The sequence below is a fragment of the Ursus maritimus genome, unplaced genomic scaffold (genome assembly GCF_017311325.1).
Source record: "Ursus maritimus isolate PB19 unplaced genomic scaffold, ASM1731132v1 scaffold_3, whole genome shotgun sequence".
Classification (NCBI taxonomy): domain Eukaryota; kingdom Metazoa; phylum Chordata; class Mammalia; order Carnivora; family Ursidae; genus Ursus; species Ursus maritimus.
This window is the reverse complement of record NW_024425563.1, coordinates 10,595,501-10,622,011: the sequence shown is the minus strand read 5'-3', so window position 1 is coordinate 10,622,011 and position 26,511 is coordinate 10,595,501. Positions and strand designations below refer to the sequence as shown.

Sequence of the window (26,511 nt, the reverse complement as noted above, 5' to 3'; positions counted from 1 at the left end):
GATGTTATGAGGCTACCATAGGAGTTTTTAATCACACACTAGAACCAAAATACAGACATGCAACTTTAGTCAGTATCAGGTTGAAGCTGAAAAATTAGGGGTACTGGCCAATACATCTAATACCCCACCACAGTACCCCGCATTTCTAAAAACAGACATCTGGGGTTAGGAAAAGTCAATTAAGTGTATGGGAATAGAGTTGTGGAATCACTATGTTGCACACCTGAAACTAATATTGTGTGTCAACTGTATTTCAGTAATAAAAAATAATATATACTAATCTACATATTATGTTGGAATCAGAAATCAGTAAGGATAGTTCAGATGATTTAAAAAATAACGTTGGAGAAACTGGGTGGCCAAATAAATGAAATTAGATTTTTTTTTCTCGACTGAAAAAAAAAAAAAGAAAAGAAAAAGAATATGGGAGTTACAGTCTTCCTAAAACCTCTTCCTCTTTAATCTCAAATCCATAACCAAAGTGGAGACCTAAATGTCATTGGCAGTGCCCATCCTACATTTCCCTGACTGGGTCTTCAACCTGCCCCAGTCTGACGTTCAGACTGAGCGTACCCCCAAATCAGATCCTGTCAGTCCTCAGAGCAGAGGTCATCTATTTATCCAAAATGTGAGGGTCAAAGTCACTCAAAACCTTATGGGAAGAGAGAACAGAGTAGCTATAATAAAATACTCATTTATTAACAAATATTTGTAGAGTATCTAATATTCCCACACAATTTTGTAGGCACCAGGGAGCTTATATTCACCTGAACAAGAAAAATTAGTCACATTTTCTATTGTTCCAAAGAGTAGAACCAATAGGTAGACTTGATGTAACTCTTCACTACTTCAGAAGAAATAACAGATTTTCTTTTTTCTTCGTTTCTCTCAACTAACATATGTTCAAATCAACATGTATTATTTTCACAGCAATAAAAAACACTTAGGACTTACTTAAAAAAAAAAAAAAAAAAGCCTGATAAATAGAGGCCACTTTCAGAGTTGAAACAAAGATGGACATTTATGAAGATGGTGGAGGATCGACGTTAAAGTCGCTGTGGTGTTTGCCTCAGCTCTACCCTCCATAAGCCCTCTGCCTCCTTTTGCTCCTGTCTTCCTGTCTACATCAGGCTTCCTTCCTTCTATTCCAAATGTCTTCAGTGGGAGATGATTCTCTACACAGTCTTTTATTCCATAATTATAAGTTATTACATTGTAGATATGGACATTAAATAAAGAAACAAATACGAACAAGCCAAGCAGTGGTCCACAAACCATACTTCGCTTTTTAAAGCTCATAGTTCTTTTTCCTTTTTCATTGTGTGGCTTCTTTGTTAAAAATGCAATTAAGAGGAATCATGTTTAGTCACCTATATCCAATTAGCGTTAACTGGTTAGGGCTTGTATTTAATGAGATCTACTTGAAGGATTTAACTCCCACATGAGGCAGTTAGTTTACTCATCTCCCTATTAGACACTTTACCCAGGCCAGACATGTCCCTAAGTAACAGAGTATGAATCACTGTAAACATATTATTATAATGAGAAAAGCAACGGAAAGTACATTTTCTTACTGAACATCTTCATATATGGTTAAATGATTCTTACATAAACCACATAAATCTTTTGGAAGACTTCCATAAGATTACTTGTAAATGTGTTAAGAATATTAGAAACGTTATTTTGAAATCTGGGCAAAAATAATGGTACTCATTCCATAAACCTCGTAATCTGTTTTGCTTTCTAATGTGAATAAAAGTGTTGTGTGTTCTCTTTCTTATTAGTGTCCAGCCCGATCCAATAAGAGCAATCAGTATATAAATCTCGATTTTTTTTCCTCAAGCATTTTAGATGGTTTTTATGGTCACAGCAGAGCTGGAAGCACTGTGTTAATACCCATTCACAGCACTGGTTCATATAATTATGTTCATGAGCTACACCTAACACTAGAGAAATTGTACTCAGTACTAGATTCCTTGCCAGCAAGCCAGCTACAGGCATGAAACACAGTACCCAGTTCATGATCTTGGCCTCCTGGGCATCATGCCCTTCCCTGAACGAACCAGTCCAGGCACCGTTTAGAGTATTTTTCACCCACTGTCCATGTCAGGTCTTAGAGAATACCAACAGAGGAATCCATAAAGTTAAAAAATAAAGAACCATAAATGTTAAGAATTTCAATTGTTTCCTAGGCTGTCACTACTGCCATATTCTTTGATAATTCATCCAGTCCCTAGACATTAGCATTCCCAATCTCGAAGGAAACATGCTCTCCTCCTATAAGCAACTGGCTGCTTTCAAAGAGCAGCTCCAACATTGGAAGGCTGAAGTTAAAAATTCTGATGCCATAAAGATGTATTTTACATCATTTCAAACTACATATATTTAACTCACACCTGCGGTATGTTGAATCATAATATTTTTATTTTATTTTTTGCAGCAAGGAGGTGATTTCTCAAACTATAAACATTTCAGTACATTTAATAACACATATGATAGAAGTGGAACTAAATTTCACAGCTAGTCTACTTACATCTAGACTATAAATTCTTACGTTTGCCAAGAGGTTGAACTATAAACATGCTGGCAACGAGCTGGATTTAAATTTGCTTTCATCAAATGTATTCTCTTACCTAAAAATAGCTCACCATGCAAAGATCAGGAAAACCAGACAGCACAGATAACAAATCATTAAGAGTAAGTTATTTATCTCCTAAAATGTATGTGTGTGCATAACTCAGAAGTAACTAAGTTAAATTTTACTTAGCTTTACTTAACACTACTACAAAAATCTCAAATCTACCACAGCATGTATCATTTGTTTATATGAGGTTGGTTTTTATTCATTTAAACAGAGTTTTATTTTAGTTAATGTTCAAGGTCCTCACAGATATCAATAGTTGATAATGCTACTTAATAAGACTTTTGAAGTAGTAGAATGAGGGTTTTTTTTTTTTTTTTACCAAAAAGTTTATTTTTATTCAATTAGCTGACATATGTACATCATTAGTTTCAGATGTTCAGTAATTCTTCAGTTAAGTATAACAGCCAGCGCTCATCACATCACGTGCCCTCCTTAACGCCCATCACCCAGTTACCCCATTCCCCCACCCACCTCCCCTCCATCAACCCTCAGTTTGTTTCCTAGAGTTAAGAGTCTCTCATGGTTTGTCTCCCTCTCTGATTTCTTCCCAGTTTTCCTCCCTTCCCCTATGATCATCTACTCTATTTCTTATATTCCACATACAAGTGAAACCATATGATAATTGTCTTTCTCTGACTAGAATAAGAGGTTTTTAAAAAAGAGTAGGATTGGCCTAGTTCTTCTAAGAGATACACTCAAAACTAAGAAATAATACAACATGGTTGAGCAGCTCTCTCACTGATGTGTTTTCTGTTAATTTTGAAGTAACATTAACAGTCATCATTCATTAAGGAAAGAATAGGACAACCTGAAGAGCAGAATTAGTGGCATTTTGAAAGTGGAAAGAAAGCATACCTTTCCCTCTCTCCTTCCATGGTATCATATAAGCGGTTGGCACCTCCATCAGCACAGGCTCTTAAAAGAGCTTCAAAGAGAAAAAAACAAAACATTTCAATATAAGCAGCTTAGAGCCGTACCTCACAAATGACAAACAAATGATTAAAAAGCAGGCACTCACACACACACACAGTCACACTTTCCTCTTTGGATCTTTTCACATTCAGCCAGTGACCGCAGCATTGAAAGTGATCCTACGTGGCACACGCTCAAGACAGAATCACCTAAGACAGACTATGTCTCCTTTTTGTAGCTTTTCAATTCCTCTTATTAAGTAAAAGGGGAAGAGTGTAGAGGGTGTCTTCACTCTCTCTGGAAGCTTCTTTTTCCTTTCCAAGAGAAGATAGGCCTCATGCTCAGTAAGAGACAACGGGACATAGATATCACTTCCTGCCCTTTATTAATTTTTACAGATGTTTTCTATTTATGGCAGGTATGGGTTTCCATATTTTGTTTTGATATAAAAAGTTTCTTTTAAAAATAAAATCATACACATAACGTTGTAAGTTTATTTTACAATATTAAGTAATAATCTAGATAATGTGTGAACACTGTAAAAAATTTTGTGAGGTGGCACAAAATTAAAATGTGGGAAATACTAAGATATTTGAGTAAGACTGGCTGTCTCTCCAACTGGTGCTTTTAGGTCTTGCTTTCACTGTAAGATTTGATGCTGCTGAACTGTTCCTTGAAATTCTCTTAGTCGATGGACTACTATTTTGTTGTTGTTGTCATTTCTCTAATTTCCAATTTTCCTAGAAATGTCCGGTATCTTAGCATCAGTTCCTTCTTTTCTTCATCTTTTTAAAATATCCTTTACCTAAAGATTTCAGATCAAATTTTATTTTTTATCCTGGGTGAGGACAGTGAATGCAGATAAGTCCAATTCCTCACCCCAAACAAATAGAAGTTTGTCTCCTATTCCCACGTAGCTGTTAAAACCAAAGTCACTAGAGCCATAAAGATAAGCAAAAACCTTGGGACCAGCAGCTTTGGAAGAAACACACCACTCTTCTGAGCTACTTCTTCGATTCATGGCACTTATGAAATCCCTTTCCCTTTCTGCAAATTTAACTACATATTTAAAAGTGTTTACAATATTCACCTCCAAATGTCTAGATATTTAAAAGCAGTAGGATATAGTAGAAGACATCTAATTAGCCATATTGGCAGACATAAAAGTCCTAATGTGTTTTCTACTAATCCATAATATGTGAGACTACTTTCTGTGTTCCATGTTTATCAGAAATAAAACAGGCCAAGCAGCCAAAACAGATTTCCTTTTTTGCTGTAGCTTCCTCATCTGTAGGTGGGGATAATATGTCTTAGAGTTATTAAGCAATTAATGATTTAATAATTGTATATATTGTTCATCAGAATACCAGAACACAGTTAAGCATTCAATCAACATTTGGTCCTCTTCCTCCATTTTTATTAGGATGATTATAAAGTCTAAAAAGCTTGTGTTCCTGGACAAGGAAAGCCTAAGCTACTTAACACAGTGCATGACAAAAATAAGTTTTTACAAAGATATTTAAGAAGGACATCTCATTTTGCCAATTACCTACGATACACATTTCCTTAGGAGGAATGGCAGCCAAATTCAAATTAAGCCACAAGCATAACTTGCAGAAGATCACAGAATATTCTGCACATTTCCTAAATATCAAAACCCAAAAGTTCAAAAGCATCAAAAGCTAAAATAGGTCTCACATATAAAATATGGCATAGAACTGAATAGGGAGACTGAAAAGACTGATAAATAGAAACAGATGGTGAACTATCAGTAATTACCCTCCAAGTATATAAAACAATTATCTGTAAACAAAATTAACAACTATATGAAATCTTTTTATATAAAAATTGATTCATCCAAGTAATATGAAAATCAAAGAAAAAGGTTTTAGTGGTTAAGGATTATCAAACAGAATGAGTTGTCAACTCAAAATGAGTAGTATTATTCTACAAAGATTAGTTGAAATCAACATGTATACGTGTTATGTTCCAGGCCCTAAACGTAACAGCAAAATGAGTAACAAACAGATCTAGTATCCCAGGCTCACAATTGAGTGGAACAGAGAACAAAGCAAATACACATGACGTACTGTAGACTCTGATGAGCTCTGTAATAAGAACAAAACGCAACAGCAAGACAAAGAAGGGAGAGAAGAATTTTAGTAAACAAATCTGTAAAATTGCTTATCAATAAATCTAGCTCTGGTAAGATTACAATACCAAAACTTTCTTTAATGTCTGTTACTTCCTATGCCTAAATTTAAATTGACACTTTTAGAGCGGTGGAAAGAGACATATTTAGATCATAGGAAGCAAATGTGTCCACATCTATTCTTGTTTTTGTGTCCACATCTATTCTTGTTTTAAGTGGCAAAGGGAGCAAAAATAACCATGAGGAAATCTGTAGACTTTTTTTTCATTACCTTTCAGTTGAGAGTAAGGGTACCACCCCGCTGAAAGGAGAAACAAGTTCCCGTCTGTCCTTAAAACTATTCTCTTTTCAATGAAGTTTGACTTAAAAAAAAAAAAAATGTATTCTACCATTTTTAGATTTTAGTAATAAAATGTTTTAGGTAGTTTGAAATACTTCCCACATATGTAAATAAAATTGCTTTTGAAAAATAAAATATTTCAAGCATAAATAATACTGGCATGAATTCACTGATAGCCCTTGGAAAAATAAGTTACAAGTATTACTATTAATGAAAGTAACAAACTAAAAGAACCAGAAGTAGAAGGTACTCTTACATAAAATATTTTTTACAGATCATAATGAATCAGCCTCAAAAATCTGTTCACTCCATCATTTAAATTGTTCCAAACTTTAATAAATAGGTTAGTTCATGAGTTATCTTGTAATGCAAAATTTTCATTGGTGACTATACAGCAAAAGTTTTGCATATTTATCAAATATTATAACTTCAATGGTTGAGCATTTATTTACTATGCATCAGGCTGATATACAACTAAAGACTGAAATACACTAAGTCATTAACTTCATACATTGTTATTGATACTACCAGTAAGTATATTAAATGCATCTGAAACTAACAATTTTTTTTTACCTGGCATAATGTAAATTAATGTTACTGATAGATAATGAAGGGCTCCATTCAGCATCAGAGGTTAATTGGCTAGTTCATCAATTTTTATTGAATACAGTTGGATAGAAATAATTTGACTTTCTCAACAGTAGACTATTAGTTCCAAGTATTAAAATGAAAGAAAAGTAAAATAAATCAAAGAAGCATTTCTCAGTTTAACTGAAAGAAAACTAGATATCAAAAATTTCAATTCTAGGGGCGCCTGGGTGGCACAGCAGTTAAGTGTCTGCCTTCGGCTCAGGGCGTGATCCCGGCATTCTGGGATCGAGCCCCACGTCAAGCTCTTCCGCTATGAGCCTGCTTCTTCCTCTCCCACTCCCTCTGCTTGTGTTCCCTCTCTCGCTGGCTGTCTCTATCTCTGTCGAATAAATAAATAAAATCTTTAAAAAAAAAATTTCAATTCTAATCTAGATCAGTCACTTCTTAGTCCTATGACTTTGAGCAAATTCAAAGCCTGCTGATGCTAATATAAAATAAAAATTATTATGTATATTTTGTCAAATTTGCAGAATTTTTCAGGGACTAGAGGGAGACAACACAGACGAAACTAGAAGGAAGCAGCATAGGGAAACATTCTCTCACATGCTGTTGATGACCTGTTAACTTTGAGGGCTGGTTTGGCAGATTAATAAAAATTTAACTGTGCAGCCCTCTGATCCAGAAATTCCATGCAGCCTACATAAACACTTGCCCAAATTCACAAGGGCATATGTACAAGGATATTCACTGTGATAATATGTGTAATCATGAAAAAGTACCAGAGAACTTAACAGGTCACCAGTTGAATACTGGTAAAATATATCATAACCAGAGTAGGGAACCATAAAAAAAAAAAGGTAGCTCTTACATATATTTGTATGTTGTCTCTTATCAAATATATTGTTATATAACCCCTTAAATAACTTTAAATAACCCTTGCTCAAATCTTCCTTGCAATAGCAACTCAGAGTACATACAGGAGTATACCAAATCCAAGAAAACTAAGAATCAGGCTAAAGTTACTTTATTAAGAATGCATAACAAGTAATTAGTAATCAGCATTGATAAGATGCACTTGTGCTACAGAATGGACACCCCGCCCCCGCCCCCGCCAACACATACTCCTGAGGAAACTCATAACAACTAGCATAGGAGAAGCCTCAAGAACTGACAGCTTCCATGGCCATTTGCATCCCAAACATGGAGGGACTGGAACATTTCAAAGTTCCTCCTGGGAAATGATGAGGACTTCACTATTTTTGTATCAAACCAGTTTTATTATGTTTTGTACCCTTCCTTAAAGCTAAGTAAACTCAGTACTGAGTAAAGCCTATCATGTCTTGAGTTTGTTAATCCAAACCCCAGACCACCTTTGTATTCTACACACTCAACTCTTTAACAGTGACTGCTGTGAGGAATGGGCATGGGGGCGTGGAGAAGACATTTTTTTTTCCCACTCTTTACATTACATGCTGTGCTATTACAAATATTTGTACAAGCAATTTGAATATGGTAATTATAATTTTAAAACCAATGGTTATAATTAAAAAGGGGAAATACACATAAAATAACAAGAATAATCCCATATCTAACCCCATTATTAAAAGGAATCAAATATTTTGTCAGACTTTGCCAGGATTGAATTGAAGATGCCCGTGGTTAATTGAGAGGAAAGAGAAGATCCAGAATCTTATTTAGAAGAAGTCTTACTGTATCCATAGAGCGCTAAATAACTCCAATTACCCAAATCTTGTTTATTCCCAACACAGGTCCTTATCCCCAATACCCCAAAGATTCAATTAGTCTTTGTGTACCCAGAATCAATCTAATCTGTCAATGAGTGGTTTGAATCAGGATTCTTTCCCTGCCTGACACAATAAACCACAGAATCCCCAACTTCTACCCTTTAAGCCAGCTCCAGCACCCATGAGTTAGTCCAGTCATGGGAAAAAAGGTAGTTCCCTTCTGGAAGAGACTCAGAAACAGTTCACTAACATATGTACATTAAGAAGGCAATGATTCCTTATTTCCTAATAAGGAAATTACTGATAAACGTGTGAGGCCACACACAACTACACGATGGCCAGTAGAAGGTTAACTATCAGGCACTATAGAGAATGGTGGTGTTTTGTTTTTATTATGGTAAGAACACTTAACATGAGATCTACCCCCTTAAAAGCTTAACAGTACTCTATTGTTAACTATCGGTGCAATGTTGTATAATAGATCTCAAGAACTGAGCATCAGCTCCTTATTTGCTCCTTCCTTCAGCCCATGGCAACCACTATTCTATTCTCTGCTTCCATGTTGGACTGTTTTAGCCACCTCATGTAAGGGGAACCATGCAGTATTTTTCCTTCTGTGTCTGGCTTCTTTCACTTAGCTTAATGTCCTCCAGGTTGATCCATGTTTTCACATATTGCAAGATTTTCTTCCTTTTAATTTTTTTTATTTTGGGGTGGGGGACTCCCCCTTCACCCATTTCTCCCATCCCACTTCTGCTCTCTTTGGCAACCACCAATTTGTTCTCTGTACCTATAAGGTACTGTTATTTTTTCGTTTTTGGTTTTTTGCAAGATATATGGCTTACAAATATTTTCTCCCATTCTGTAGGCTGCATTTTCACTCCACTGTTTCCTCTGTTGTACAAAAGCTTTGTGGTTTGATGTAATCCCGATTATCTAATTTAGCTTTTTGTTGCCTGTGCTTCTAGTGTCATATCCATGAAATCAGTGCCAAAACCAATGTCATGAAGTTTTCCCCCTCTGTTTTCTTCTGGAAGTTTTATAGTTTTGGACTTTACATTTAAATCTTTAATCCATTTTGCATTGAAGATAAGTGTTTTTAACCAATTTTCTTCTTTAGAGACAATACTCAGCAATAATTCACACTTTATACTTAAATCAGCCAAGAAGCTCTAAATCAATGAGTTCTTCCAGAAATATCTCTTGCTTAAAAAGCTTTAATTTACCTACAGTTATTCTCTGCCTGTGTTAAAAACTCAACCATATAATGAAGCCTAATAAGAAACAGATTCTATATAAGAATTCATGGAAGGTTTTCTTTAATGAACTATTATTTTTAAGCACATCTGGGTGTCCGCTTTGGTTTTTTTTAAACACTTCATAAAAAAACAGAATGTCTGTTTAGGATATTTCTGTTATTTAAAAGAGATGTTATAGGATCTTCCTTGGAGATCTTCCATAAGTGGGGATGTTAAATATATTGATCAGTGATAAAAAGAAAAAACACATATAAGATACAATCATCTATGTATAAAATAATACAGGTATTGATTTTTCCATTTATACAATTACAAGCATAAGATATTGTTACAGTGGTACTTTTGCAAAAGAGGTCAGGGTTAGGAGAAAGATTTATTTTTGCACTCTCAGCCATAGTGACATTAAATCTATACCCAAATCCAGATTTGGCATACGGCCCAATCTATGCCATTACAATCTCCTGCTATCCAGTCAAAAATAATGACACCACAAGAGACTTTCCACATTCCCTTTTCTACTGTCCTGCAACCAGAGAGACTCAGACCTGAGACTGAGAAGCTGGGATCTATGGTCTATATCTACAGAGAATGAACTCAATACAGAAAAGGTAAAGCAAGCAGGGCATCAGCACCTTTTGGGTCCCACAACAATAGCAACGGTCAGGCACTAACCTTTTCAATTATTTAATCTATAAATTCCCTTTTTGGGCTCAGCGCAATTTGGATTGGGTTCTCTATCATTTGAAACAGGAAGAGCCCTAATATACAAATGTTAATTTCTACTTCAAAGACACCGAATCTTCCCTCTATCAGTTGGAGAATACTACCTTACTATGCCTGAATCTATGACAGACCGAGCCCTTAAGAGGAGCTGCATATTTCTGTAGGTAGTATATGCTAATATGGACTATCACCAGCAAAGCTTTGATTATAGTCCAAACTGGTTCATGGACATGGTTAACCATGGACTTGGATAAGCATGCTTTTCCTATTAAGACATTATTTCATGTGAAAACACTTTCATTCAGAGGATTTCATGAAAATATACATTCTCTGAGAGAAAGAACAATTTACTTTGCTCATAGGAGTACTGAAATGTGTAATTATTGGCTGTTTAGTTAACTCAGTTTTAGATCGAAGGTTTTATTCATAGTATATTTATGTACAATTATTAAAAAGCTCACATCATTTGTAATCACCTACAAAGAGTAAGTGGCATAGATTGGGCCATATGCCCAACCTATGGGCCACTCTTTAAATTCTAGTCAAGTCAGCACAGAATTTTCCTTATTTCAAATAAAAAGCAAGTGGTATTTATACTGAGCATTTATATACACAGTGCTGTGCTAGTCCTAATGATCTGGTTCATGCCATATAATGAAGATTTTTATTATCTATAGGTATATGTTGCTGTGTAAATTCTATTATCCTTTCTCTCTTCCACCTTCTATCTCCTCCCTTCCTAGTTATGCACCATGGAGATGAAGTATGACATTTAGGTATCCTTGATGCAATTTACAAAGTCTAAAATCAGGTCGCTCTTTAACACCGAGTGATACCAAATACCTCATTACTAAAAAATCTTAAAAACAGCCAAACATCAAACTGTGTATCCTAAAGCAGCATAGGGAACATTTTTTAAAAAGACGAGAAAAGCTCATAATGGGTAAAAACTGCAAATAGCTAAGCAGCACAGAAAAAGATGGTCTTATGTATGTGAGGCCAGCATATGCATGTTTGTCCAAATGGGAGTTGTTTAAAACAAGGCTGAGGACATTCTCAATCATTAAATTTTTACTAAACCTGGCCGTTCTTTAGGGATAAGGTGGCAAATAAGCACGCTCCATCTACAGTGAATAAGAAAACATACAATCAACCTTCGCTGGTATTTGTAACACGGGGTTGTTCGACACTACTCACATTCTGGGCTTTTGTTGTGAGGGGTTGTTCAGTACATTGTAAAATGTCTGCCAGCATCATTGGCCTCTATCCACTAACTGCCAGTAGCAGCCCCAAGTTGTGATGACCGAAGTTAGCTGCAGACGATGCCAAATGTCCCCTCAAGGGTAAAATCACTCCCAGTCAAGAGCTGGTGCTCTCATCGAAGGGCCACTTCCACCTCAGCAGGCTGCCCATAATCCCACAATATCCAGCTCTAAGGCAGATTGTTCATTGCTACTCTCTCAACTTCCAAATTAAAAGCAAGACTAACATCTAGAAACTACATTCTACCTAGCTACCAAAGTCAGGTGAATTAACGAAGCAACTCATGTCCTAACTAAATTGCCTTCATTTCTATTCCAGACACAAATGTACTATCTTAACCTCTATCATAGACTTTCTGAACCTTCAGTCAGACTTCTCATATAATTTCTACATGACTGGATATCTACAATACTCTGGGTAATCTTCTAGCATGATCCCACACCCTATTTGTGCCTCATATTCATTTGTCCCTATTACTAAATTATTGACACCAGTCACAAAAGGTGAAGCCATGTCCTTTTGACTGTCTTCTGGGAACCACTGGGTAGTTCCCATCAATTCCCGGGTGGGATAAGAACCACCACTGCACAAACATCACTCTAGATGGTGAACACGAAAGCGACAACTTCTATTAGCTCGGTTCACTTCGTAACATACAAAGATTGGTAAGGTAGTAGTAACAAGGAGAGGTGCAAATCTGTATGAATGAGCAAAATTAGTAAAATGCCTAGAACTACTAAAAGAGTTGAAATAGAAGGAAAGAACAATGATGGGGCCTGATCCACTTAGCAAAAATAAAAGCCTTTAAATAAAAATCTCTTTGCTGATGCAAATAGGTAAACATAATAGAAGGTACTTTTGCTAGTACCTCTGATATATTTATAAAAACATTTTAACACGATTTATTTAGTGAGAGTTTCTAGCAAACAAATCTACTTTCTTACACAATCATCATTAAATCAAAGCGGTAATAATAGGTTAACTTCAGTAATTGGGCCTTACTACAAAATAATTAGAAACCGAGAAATAATTATGTATTATTACTACCAAATAATGCTAGAATTTCACATTATAATCTTACAACTTGACTATGCTCATTTTCTGAGCACAATTATAACATAATTCTCCTTCCTGCTTAGGAGGTTAAAAAAAAAGTAGAGGTTGGGGGAGCTCTTTGAAAGTTATGAGTAAAAAAAAGAACTAGGAATAGTGCTTCTAGAAGAAGATGGGAAGAAGAGGAATCAGTGCATTCAGGTTAAAAGCAAGAGGTGACGACCCCAAAACCGGTCAGGCCAAGAATCACCACCAGGTGGGATGAAGCGCAATTAAAGAGCAAAGTGCCTCAAGGGGGTGGATAAGTGCTTAATTAACTACCACACTTCCTCGTTTGTAAGCTACCTCAGAGCACTGTTCGAGATAAAATTCATCTTAATCTTTAAAGCATGATTTATCAAGATATGAAAAGGCTTATTTTTAAAGTAATTAAACAAAGGCCAGTTGCTTTGGTCTTTAGTCAGATAAGAGAATAGCTGTTAAGAGATAAAGCTGAGAGGTAGACAAAGACCACATTAAACTCTATTCTCTACCATGACCTGCTTAAGTATAAAGAGAAGTCATTAAGGGTTTTAAGTCTGAGACTGTTGCAATCCAACTTACATACTAAAGAAAGTTCTATTCTGGGAACAGATTAGAGGGAGACAGGAGTGGGAGTCATGGAATTAGTTAGGAGGGAAGATGGTGGCTTCTACTAAGAGGGCAGCACTAAGGCCAGGAGAAACGAATGTACCTCAAGATACATTCGGGAGATGGAAGTGACTGCTGACTAAGAAACTGAATGTGGAGGGCAGTGCAAAAGGAATCAGATTCCTGACAAAACATTCCTCACGATTCCCCATGACCGCTTGGATATCCTGCCAAGTCTAAAGGAGCCATTTTCTTCTTTTTTCCACTTCTGCACTCCTCACTAGCTCCTGGCCACCTCACTCCTGACACAGCCGCTCGCACATGCAGGCATTCCATTCCGGAAGTGCTTGCTGAGCTGAACGGAAATACACCACAGCCAAAACATCTTTGAATGGCTCAGGCTCCTCTAGATTTTAAAAAGTACTTTCTGTCTTAACTCAAGAGGGTACAAAAGGTCCTGTGGGACACTAAGTTTATTAGGTACTTTCCTATAGGGATTTGGATTAAAATTCTAGCCTGAAAGATAGAACAAAGTTCACTTATAAAATGTACTTTTGTACTTCTGTACATCAAAGGACATTTCTTCATCTGTGCATCCTTTTCCAGCAAAGGATTGAAATAATTCATATGAAGTGTACCCAGAAAAATATTTCTAGCATTTTTAATCCTAAATTTTTACTTTCAAAAAAATATAATACAGACCTGAAGGAAATCCTCTGAAAGTGTAGGAAGTATCTTATAAATCGAGAACAATTTAAAATACAGCAAAGAATAAGAAACATCCCTATGACCTCCACCTAGAATTGCCAATTGCTCTCATTCAGCACTTTGTGCTACCTAAAAGAACTACAGGAGTTCATATTCCCTAACTACCTCTCTAATGCCCAAGCCTACTCCCATGCCCCTTACCATTACCCTATAGGTGCCTTTATCGTTTTATTATGTTTTTAATTACGAGACGAAAGGGATGCAAAATTAGAATTTTGATCAGCTCAGTGAACAACACAGTAAGTTGCACAAAGAGAAGAAAGCCTTTTATTTATTCTAGTTCTATCTCAAGCACCAAGCACCACTGAAAACACTTTTATTAATGAATGAAAAATAAAAACAGAAGTCAGTGGAAATGTAAAAAGAACAAAAATAGAAATACTGAGATGTGTTGTTGGATGAGAGTTTTTAACAGGACTTTAAAAAGAATTTCAACAGCTGGAAATTTCGTTTGGCTCATGTTAAAGAAACGTTGCTTTTGCTGTTTGCAAACATGATGAATGGAGAGCAGCTTGCAAGCATGATGGATAAAAATAAATATTTCATTATGCAAAATGCGTTTCATTGTTGGGTTTGTAAATCTGAAACAATTATAAGTACTGCATGGCAGCCGCACTGCTGTTTTCACTGACTGGCAGGGTTTTCTTTTTTTTTTTTTTTCCTTCTCTCTCTTTTTTTTTTTTTTTTTAGCTGCAGTGTTTGAAAATAACTTTTGGTATTTGATAGAAACTAAAATAACTATCTCCTTCCCCCACCGAAGTGTAGAACTATGACACCCGCCCCCCGCCGTATCTTTGCTCCTTGGAACATAAAAAAGCAACAGTAAGTAGAATTCAAGGACAGGAAATCAGGGCCTCCAGATGGGGTAGCCCCCAAATAAAAGTTACTTCCATTCTTTTTATAAGATGTATTCAACTTGCTGTAATAACTGATAGGATATGCCACCTCATAAATGCCCAAAGAAGTACAAGATAGCCCAGAGAAATGAACTGAGGTGGAAATACTGATCCCCACAATAGAGTTAATAAACGCACTACCAGTGTGTGCCCTCGAAACAAACACGCCTCACAGTACAGTGATGCCCCTCTTGTTCATAGGTGACCCATCTGAGAAACCCACCCCAGACGGTGAAATCCGGTGCTCAGGAAAAATAATTAACAACCAGAAGAAAAGTCACCAAGCAATGAAAGGACGAATGGAAAGAGCCATGAAGCCAAATCCTAATTATTACTCTGAAGAAGGCTTCTGTTAGCTAAAACAAATTTACTGAAAGATTTAAAGAAAAATTTTTTTTTAGAGATGAGCCCTTCGAGGGGCACCTGGGTGGCTCAGTCAGTTAAGCCTTTGGCTCAGACCCTGGGATCATGACCTGGGATCCAGCCCGTGTCATAGGGCTCCCTGCTCAGTGGGAAGCCCGCTTCTCCCTCTGCCTGCTGTTCACCCTGCTTGTGCTGTCAAATAAATAAAATCTTAAAAAAAAAAAAAAAAGATGAGTGCTTCAAGACGTTAGAGTAGACAAGTCTGTTCGGTCTCCATCCCAAAACAGAATGAAAAACAAGAAATGAAGATTCCATCTTAGATAAAACTAGGCAAAACTTGTTGCCCCATCACAGAGTGTGGGAAAGTGTCACCAGAGGCAGTGAACTCAAGCAGGGGATGGGAAGATACTGAGAAGAGGTCTTTGGCTAAAGGTTCAGATACAGAATCAATGTAGGAAACACGGTCACTGACATAAGGTGGAAAAAGTGGAAAAAACTGAACTTCAAGCAACCTTCTGGCTGCCCCTGGCCTTGTAGTAGTGAGTCAAGGTCAAACAGGGTCAGGAAGCCCTTCACTGTGCCTGAGGAGGGATTCCTGCTACCCCTGTCCTCCCAGACCCCACATAAACCAGCTTCAGATCAATTTATTCAAAGAAAATAAAAGAGAACCGGACCAAGGAGTTAAAGGAGAGGGGGAAGGAAGGAAAGAAAAGGGAGGGAGGCAGAAAAGGATAGGAAGTAAACAGGAAAACAGAAGAGGGAAAGTCACCAGAAAAATACTGCCACCAAGCAATGAAAATCATGACCAGAAATATCACCATCACTCAGAGAACTTAATGAAAAGGCAAAAACATTCTGAGAAGAGATACAAAAGCTCTTGAAAGATATGGCAAAATCACAGAACAAGATGAATTATGAGCCTAAAGAGTTCATGAAGGAAATTACATTTAAGCAAATAAGTTGTATGAGGCAGAGGAAGCATCACTGAGTAAGACACACATTAGATAAAACTGAGAAATGAGCGAAAGTGGAAATTAACAACGAATTAGAAAAGATTAAAAGGAAATGAGAAATGGGAGATTAAAAACAATTGCATGTGTATAACTACTTTCCCAAGAAGAGCACAGAACAAATCAAAGACCAATTTTCCAGGACTAGAGGGACACTTAAGCCCATGGATTGAGAGGGCATGTGCGTGCCAAGAAAAACCAATACACAACGATAGCAAGTCAAGCCTAATTAAAATTGCTGGTACTTATAGAGAGAAGTCCAACTGGATTCTTTGGTCAGGGGAAAAAAACCTCACTAGCCTCAGACTTCGCCACAGACACATTCAGTATACTTGAGGAATTGAAATGATCCCAATAAAGTCCTTAGGAAATGAGTTTCCAGTCAGACTCTAAAGGAAACAAATACCCATCTTGAAACATTTTAAATCCATGAAATTTCATTCCCATTGAGTTTCTTGAAAAAACTACTAGAAGAAAAACCTCAAATTACCAAAAAAATATATGGAAACAAGATGACTGGCTGCCTCTCACATCAAAGCCTTTACTGATACCTCTGCCTGAAGTACCCCTCCCATGGGCCCTCTCAGCCACCTGCCTGTCTGCTGCTCTGCCTCCATCCATCTCCCTTCCTGTCTGTCTCTGTCTCCCTGCCTGTCTCCCTCGCTCCCCCACTCCCTGTCTGTCTCCCTGGGCCTCCTTTCCCTGGCCCTCCCCTTCTTCCTCCCTGTCTGTCTCCTTCCCTCCCTCCCTCTCTGTCTCCTTGCCCTTCTCTGCCTCCCCAATCCTGTCTTCCTGTCTCTCTCCCTTTCCCCCTCCTCCCAACCTCCTTGTTTCTCTCTGCCAGCCTGTCTCCTTCCCTGCCTGACACCCTATATACTGAGGTCCTTCTTTCCTTCTACGAAGAATTAACTCAAGTATCAGGTCTTCCTTAAAATCTTTTCTGATGTCATTTACCTGGACTTGTTTCCCTTTCCATTTCTAATAAATTGCCCAACTTTCTGCTGTAAATACTGTATCTAAAATAAAGTAACTCCAAAAGACTGAAAATGGGCAAAGGCATACATTATAAGTGAAAACAAAAAGAAAGCAAGGATCATGCATCAATACCGGTAGGATCTTATTGCCCTTCTCAATTCAAGAAGATAAAGGACAGGAAAAAATAACTGGTAAGGTATAATTAAGTATATCAAACTCTGTAATCTGGGTAGAGATCTTTTCCATTGTCCATACAAAATTCACAAAAACTATATGTCTAGGCCATAAAGAAAAGGCCACGCAAATTACAAATAGGAAAAACAGGACAAAGGACAAATAACACTCTATGATCACAGTATAATAAAAACAGGAATCTACTGTCAAATAGAAAAAAAAACAGAAACCTAAGAGCTTTTTGGAAATTTTTCAGTCCCTATGTCAAAAGGGAGGAATAGAGTGGGAGGGTGGGTGCACACTTAGAGTAAAATGAACTGCTTATCTGGGGGGGGGGAGCAGGAAGGGGAGGAATCTTTACTAACCTCATCATGAACATAAACAGGAACTATTTAAGAGATATGGTATTGAACAGATGAGGATAGTGTTAATTTCTGGTTAAGAACCACTAAACTAGACCTATTATCCTACTTAGCAGCTAAGGTTCAAGGTTCAAAAAACCGACTTGGCTCTAGGTAACACAGATAAGACATGGCAGAAGTGGGACTCCACCGCTATGCCATCCTATGCCCTGCCCAGTGTCCTTCGTTCCCCAAGAAGTTACACATTCTTCAAGTGAAGTCAGAAAGCTCAAATACAACACAGTTCAACTGGACGTAAGACATCGTTAACAGAAACACCACTGTTCTACATACCACCAGGAAGGAAAAAAACAAAACCATGCCAATTAAACAATGACACAATGCTTTATTTTCCACTATGAAGCCGTTATACTTTATTTTAAATGGTTTTTAAAACTAGATTTTAATAAATATTACTCAAGTGCTTTAATTAAGAGACTAAAACAAACTGGATGTGACTTCACAAAGACATGAAACTGTAGTCACTGACTCTTCCAAAAGTTAATATTTGCTTCACAAACAAGCAAACCTAAGTTACTCAACTGTAGGCAACTTCAATCTTGAGAAAATCCTCGATTATTTAAGAGAATTTACATATGTTTATTCCACAAGTATATATTAAATAATTGATGACTGACCTCATCGATCAAGAATATTTCCTGTGACTCAATACATGATAATGCACAGATAGAAAAATAGTTTCATTACCGATTCCATAATATTTCCTCCATCTATTTTACAACATGATGTCAGAATTCAGACTACTCAGACACTGTAAATATATTGTACTGGCAGGCAAGGGCAGAATCTATTCAGGTGAAGCAAATTTAGTATCTGTCAGCGATCCCAAACCTGCCAAAGTTAATCTTTGGTAAGTTCACGATCAGAATGGTGCTCAGCAAACTCGCCTGGTAAGACCCACCCAGGAAACAAGATAGAAATGAAGACTCCCAGCCTCCCCCTGAAGACGATGACACATGTTTTAAGGGTGAGCCTTGGAGTCACAAGCCATGGGTAAAATTTATCATTAGAAAAGAGAGAGGAACGCTATACTAGAATATGTAAGATCTCAGAATACACAATTCAAGAAAACACTGGTCATGAAGACTGCATAAAGGCCCTCCGCCCCCTTTTTTTTTTTTTTGCATTAAGTCCTTTTAAATTCATTACAAGATGAAACACAGATTTTGTTTCTCCTGTGCCTGGAATCATTATAATTTGGAAACAAAGGAGGTGTGGGGATATGTAGGTATATATAGACTCCCTTTGAGCACTAAATAACTGAAGAAAGCTACCCAGAAAAGACCACATTTTGAAGTGGAGAGAAAGCGAACAATTCACCCCCTCAGTCAACAAACTGTATCCAACTGGGATGCATCAATTTAGAAATCATTTTTCTTTTTCCTTATTGTAACTGCAAATTGTATATTTAACATATGAAAATTTTATGCTAATCAGGAAAGCAAAATATTTATTTAAGATATTTTAAAACTCTTCAAGTTCCTCTACTTGTAAAGCATAGAGTCCGGATTTGTCTGACACAACACTACGTGATGATGGAGACATGCGACATCTGTGCCGACCACAGCAGTTACCTCTGTGCACGTGTCACCACGGAGCACTAGAAATGTGGCTGGTGATACCAAGAAACTGAACTTATTTACTTAATTGTAATTAATTTAAATTTAAATGGCCACATGTGGCTAGTAGCTACCATAGTGGAAACAACACAGTCCAAAAGACGAAGAGGTTATACATCTAAAAGTTTATTTTTGATCCTTTGCGATGTGGGTGGAGATGGTTGTGAGATCCAGCCGAGCTGCTTGATTATGGTTGCACAGGCTAACTCACAAATGGGACAATGCAACCAGGAAGCAACGCAGAATAAACAGACAAAATCACCACCACTACCAACAACTTAAGATATTTAATAATATAGCCTTTTAAATTTTCAAGGGTTACTTCTGATAACAACCTCTTAGAAGTGTTTATTTTCTTTCCTCCTCCTATCCCCCACCTTTATACAAAAGAAGTAGTGAGGCACCTGCGTGGCAGGTTAAGCATCTGACTCTTGGTTTCAGCTCCGTTCCTGGTCTCAGGGCTGGGAGATCAAGCCCCGCACCCAGCTCCGTGATGGGCTCCGCAAAGAGCGCAGGGTCTGCTTCAGACTCTAACTACCCCCCACCCCCTGCACGCTCATGCACACACGCAGGCTCTCTTTTTCTCTCTCTAAAATAAATAAATCTTAAAAAATAAATAGATACATAAACAAGAGAAGTAGTACCATATCTCGAACACAGCATTCCCTGATGGCCCTGACAGTGAGGACGATTACATTCTTTCCTCTTCCAACTTCAGGTCTCCCCCTCCAGTTTTTCTTTTTTAAACTTTCAGCTCATCTTTTCCTTTCCTTTTTCATAATCCGGTAACTAACCTCTCAGGCTTCCCCTCCAAACTCGGAACTGCTCTTACCACTCACTGTACTTTTTGCATTTCTTTTATTCTCACTTCACATTTGCTTTTGTCCTACCGGGCTCTCTGTACGGCTGTCCTTCCTTTTCATCTCCTCTCCTTCCCCTTCTTATAAATAAACACATGTTCCTGCAGAAGAAACATAAAGCTTTTTGCTCATTTAATGAGACTACTATTTTAAAAAGTCTTTTTAAAGTGGTTTAATTAACTTCAGAGCCTTCTCCTTTCCTGCTTCCTGAAGTAGTAGAATTTGGTACTGAACTGGATATGGAGGCCCACTAAGGACTCCCGACACGCATAAGCACGGGTCCACTCCTCAGTACAAGGGGCATCTTCATGACGGTGACAAAGATGACACACGGGTGCAAACTGCTGCTCCCTCTTGGTTCACCATTATCAGAAGCTAAAGGCATATTGACTGGCACAATGATTCAAAGCAAATACAACAGGAAGTAGAGACATCAGCCTCAAAAAAAGACAAGGGAAGGTGTATTATAATAAAACTACATGGTTAGTCAAAACAGTCCACGTACATATCATATTCAAGAGTTTTAATCAACAGATACATGTGGCATACGTACCATGTGGCCAATATTGTGGTGACAACGCCCTGTACCCAAGAAGATATCTATCCACTTTAGAAACATAAATCCCTAAGAATTTGGAATAATACAAAAAAAAGTGCAACCAAAGAGTCCATTTTCATGGCACTGAGTGGTCACACTCATGAAAATTCTGAAAGGGAAAGATCAATACAGGCCTAGAGTCATCAAAGAGGACTCAACAGAAGAGGAAGAAAGCAAGCTGGACTTTAGTCAAAGGTAGGCAATCGATCAAAGAAGACAGGGACAGATTTACAAACCGAGCAGAGTGTACATCAAAGCAGAAAGGCAGGAATGAGAGTGGCCCAGCACATATGAAGGGTATTCAGGAGAGCAGCCTAAAAGGTTTATGTTGGTAAATAAAAAAAAAATTGAGGTTATGACAAGTTCAGCTTATGGAGGAGAGTGAATATCAGAAAAAGGAATTTAAATGGGGTGGACTAAACACTACAGATACCGCAAGGGGATACGGTGAAAGCTAGAAAGAGCAGTCCAGGAGATGAATGGCTACAGAAAAGAAAATGCGATCGGAGAAAATAGCTTAAGGGACTTATAATAATCAGGGAAGGATGATGGCGGTAGCGGACATATGGAATTCAAGGTGAATTAAAGAGACAGTTAAGGAATGAAAAACGTCAGTAGGGTTTGAAGACATATCAGAAAGGGGAGAAGGAAAACGAGGAATCATCGAAGATGATTCAGTGTCTCTATCTAGGAAAGCACAAGGAAGGGTTGGCGGCATGTTTGATCACAGCATCAAGAACACATCAAAATGCCATCTGTTTTCACATCTTTCCTGGGCATCTGCCTTAAATCGTGCATGCCAAATGAGGCCCTCCAGCACTTTTCCACAGAAAAAGCTTAAGTATGTTATACTAATATTAAGTGCAACCACATAAAACACTTAACGAATACATTTTGTAGTTTCCCTCTTTGTGATTGATAATGACATGGTATCTGCTATTTGCTTCATAATAACCCAGTGAAGAAGAGTATATATGAAGCAAAAATGGCCACGAGTTAGTAATTGTTGAAGATGGAGGATGCGTACACAGGGAGTCATTAAACTATTGTCCCCACTTAACAAAAAGCTGACCACCTTTATTCACATGAATCTAATCATTCACTCAGGGCTCCCTTCTAAAGGAAATGATTATAGAAAGAGACGATTTCTAATTAATTTTTACTAAAAGGAGAATCTAACACACCATAGCCATTACTAAACAGCAAAAAATAGGTAACAAACCAAAAAACTTTTCCTCATTCTACACTGCCCTTCCATATACTTCGACACATTACTTGAAGTCAAGAATTAATAAAGAGACAAGGTTATTCAAACTTTTAAAAATATTAATAGAATAATATCAACAAGACATATGAACAGTAAGCATTGGCGTTATCCTCAAGTACTACACACACGGTACAGCACCTTGGATCAATGTACTGGGGAAAGTTTACACCTTGGATCGCTAGATTCCTAAATATTAATTAATATATTTTATCTTTTGTCATTGCATCCTAATAAAAATGTGCCATATAATTGAGTGTAAGAACATCAAGTATGGATTATGAAACTGAAGTTTGGATTCAGCAAATTGTTCTTAATAAAGTATAAGTGGCTACCTGAGACCCTGAGATAATTGAAAATGCAACAGACTCTTCATGCATTTGCTTCCCTGGGATCGTTTTGGGTTGCAGGACATGTTTAAGCTTTTAGGAATGCTCGATTTGTTGGATCCCAAGCATGTATACCCTCTTAAAAATTAAAAACATTATAGGATCCAAGGATTCTAAATCCTGAAAAATGTTTTATTACAAAAATGTGTTATATTAAAAAGAACAATGTAACTAAAAAAAACTATAGTCTCTTTCCTCCTTAAAAAGTTTTGTTAAATGCCTTAAAAAGGTTTTATATACTAAGTATTTGAGGGAGGATATCTTCCACAAAGAAAAAATTAAGGACTAGATGCCACTGCGCTTTATAATCATTAACTTTTCATATGGCAAAGGAAATGAATCACCAATGACTTGTTACAAAGTTTTGCTTTATTTTAAGCAGATACATATAAATTAGGGGTTCAATTCTGGCTCAGCTACTTGTTTGTGACCTTGAACAAGTCTGACTTCCTATATGACCTTGGGCAAATCATTCAATCAGTGTCTCAATTTCCACATCTATTAAATGGGGATTATAAGAGCACCTATTTCCTAGTTCAAGAAATAAATGAATCAATCTATGAAATAATCTCAGGAGAGTTTCTCATACTTCGTAAGCACTGTAAAAATGTTAGCTCTCGTGGCCACTGCTATCACTCCCACCACCATCATCCTCAAGCATTATGAACTGCTACTGTCTTCATATAGAAAAATGCAAATTAGGGTTCTTCCCAGTTTTTTTCTGTGGTAAATAATGGTCAGTTTGGAGTTTTGGACACATAATCCTTCCCAGCCTTAACAAATAAGAATAGTCAAGCAGTAAAGTTAAAAATGGGTTCTGAAAAATGTTTCTGCCCAAGAAAGTGGGTAAGTATACTTATTAGGAAAATTTTTTTAAATCTCACTTTGGCTTTTGTATGCACCTAACTTTCAAAGAATATTTTTTTCTCTCACTTGAATGAGAAATGGCATACCCTCGTCACTTACTACCCTCTAGCCACAAATAGCTTTCCGTTTCTCAAACACACTAGCCCCATTCCACTCTTCGGGCCTCTACACGTGTTGTTCCCTCAGCCAGGACTGCATTGCTATCTGGGCTTCAGGTGGCTAGTTTCTTCTGATGTTTAGATTGCAACTCAAATTCTTTTCAGAGAATCACTCCCTGACAACCTTACCTTTTGCTTTAATTCAATTTAATCACCACTGGATATTTTCATTTTCTTATTTACTCCTTTATGATCTGTGTTCCTCGTATCCCCTCCCAATTACCTACAGGCTTCGTGACAACAAAGATCACGTCTTATTTGCCATTTCAGCCCCAGAATGGTTGGTGTATAGCATACATCCAGCTAAATATTTGCTAAATGCATAATTTTGAACTTCAATTATTTTAAGTTTTAATGCACATGCATTAAAGAATTGCCTACATTCTAAATCATTAGTACTGTTTGTTCATTATTACTTGAAAATACATTTGAGATTCAGTACTTATCAGAATGCCAATTTTTGTCCTTGAAGAGATTAGGACTTATCGACTTTCAATATCTCTAAGCTACATTTTGAGCCAGAGACTGCTAACAAAGTTATTTTTTGGAAAAAAAAATGTTCTTATGAATTAGTTTAGCACATGATGAGAAAAAATATGGGGAGGAATATCAGTGCACAGGGGAAAAAAACATGCAAGCAGAAACTGGTCAGCAGTGCTTCTGCTAAAGGGATGCTTCTTTTAGAGGCAAAAAAAAAATACTACTTTATTTATTCTGCAGAACACAGCAACAGGACTGCTGAAAGTAATGATACAACAATAAGCAAAGAAATTTCAAAGTTATAGTAAATATAATTATATATTATAGTAAATATAATCTCACACATGTGCATACACACTAAATTAGAAAGAAATACTCCAAGGTGTTAACGGGATATTTTTGGATGATACAATTACAGGTTTTACTATTACATATCATTTCCCCTTGGTGCCCTTTTCTTTCCTTTTCCCTCCAATCTATTTAACAACCTCCCCAGAAAAAGAGAAGAAAAAAAGGTTCAACTCATCTCTCCTACCCTCACAACCACCAAGCTAGTCTCTGTATCATTAGTTTTTTGTACGATGTATTTATGAATGTATGATGTGTGAATGTACCATGTATCCATGATACATGATGACTTAGATTCCACATATAAGTGACATCATACAGTATTTGTCTTTCACTGACATATCTCAACATAATGCCCCCCAGGTACATCATAGTATCTCAAGTGGCAAGATTTCCATCTTTTCATGGCTGAATAACAGTCCACCATGTATATATAACACCATTTCTTTCACCACTCATCCACCAATAAGACACTGAGGTTGTTCTCATATCTTAGCTATTGTAAATAATGCTGGAGGTACACATCTTTTTGAATAAGTATTTTCATTTCTTTCTGATAAATACCCAGAAGTAGAATTGCTGGGTCATACGGTAGTTCTATTCTTAATTTTATGAAGAACCTCCATACTGTTTTCCACAGTGGCTGTCCCAGTTTGCATTCCCACCAACAGTGCACAAGGGTTCCCTTTTCCTCAAATCCTCGCCAACACCTATTATTTCTAGTCTTTTGACAACAGTCATTCTAACAGGTGGGAGGTGATATCTCCTTGTAGTCTTGACTAGCATTTCCCTGATGAGTAATGATAAGCATCTTTCCATGTGTCTATTGGCTATCTGTAGGTCTTCTTTTGAAAAATGTCTATTCAGATTTTCTGCCCATTTTTAACTGGATTGGTTAGGTTTTTGTTTTGCTACTGAGTGCCACAAGTTCTTTATATATTTTGAGTAATAGCCCCTTATAAGATATATGATCTGCAATTGTTTTCTTCCATTCTGTAGGTCACCTTTTCATTTTGCTGGTGGTTTCATTTACTGTGCGTAAGCTTTTTAGTTTCATTTAGTTCTACTTGTTTGTTTTCATCTTTGCTGCTTTAGCTTTTGCCATCAGACTCAAAAAAAACCATCACCAAGACTTATGTCAAGGAGCTTACTGCCTATGTTTGCTTCTAGGAGTTTCATGGTTTCAAGTCTTATGTTTATGACTTTAATATATTTTGAGTTCATTTTTGTGGATGGTGTAAGACAGTGATCCACTTTTATTTTTTGCATGTGGCTGTCCAATTTCCCCAATAGCATTTACTGAAGAGATTGTCCTTTCTCTATTGCACACTCCTGGTTTGTCCGTCATAAATTGACTATGAATGTGTGGTTTACCTCTGGGCTCTCTTTCTGTTCCACTGATATGTGTTTTTATGTCGATACCATATTGTTTTAACTGCTATTGCTTTACAATATCGTTTGAAATCAGGGAGCGTTTCACCTCCAGCTTTGTTCTTCTTTCTCAAGATTGCTTTGGCTATCAGGATCTTTTAGGTTCCGCACAAATTCTAGAATTTTTTCGTTCTATTTCTGTGGAAAATGCCATTGGAATTTTGATAGGGATTGCACTGAATCTGTAGATTGGTTTGGGTAGTATAGACATTTTAACAATATTTGCTCTTCCACTCCATGAGCGTGGAATGTTTTTCCATCTCTTTGTGTCTTCTTCAATTTCTTTCATCAGTGTCTTATAATTTTCAATATACGGGTCTTCAAGTTTCTAAGTATATTCCTAGGTATTTTACTCTTTTTGATGCAACTGTAAATGGGATTGTTTTCTTAAATTTTATTTGACAGTTCATGATTAGTGTATAGAAATACCACATATTTTTGTGTACTGATTTTGTATCCTGGAACTTTAATGAATTTGGGCTTAAATGACATGTTAAACCAGATGGGCTTAACAGATATTTACAAAACAGTCCATCCAAAAGCAACAGAATACACATTCTTTTCAAGTACACCTGGA

At 37.0% G+C, this 26,511-nt stretch overlaps 1 protein-coding gene across 5 annotated transcripts in view; it reads right to left on the bottom strand.

Moving 5' to 3' along the window:
- Nucleotides 1–26,511, bottom strand: part of TPK1 (thiamin pyrophosphokinase 1) — a 317,859-nt gene that overhangs the window by 195,513 nt on the left and 95,835 nt on the right. For all 5 annotated transcript variants that reach the window (XM_040643865.1, XM_040643864.1, XM_040643866.1 and 2 more), the window contains one exon: nt 3,500–3,569. In XM_040643865.1, coding sequence (XP_040499799.1) covers nt 3,500–3,569 — 70 coding nt within the window. The remainder of the gene's footprint in view (nt 1–3,499; nt 3,570–26,511) is intronic.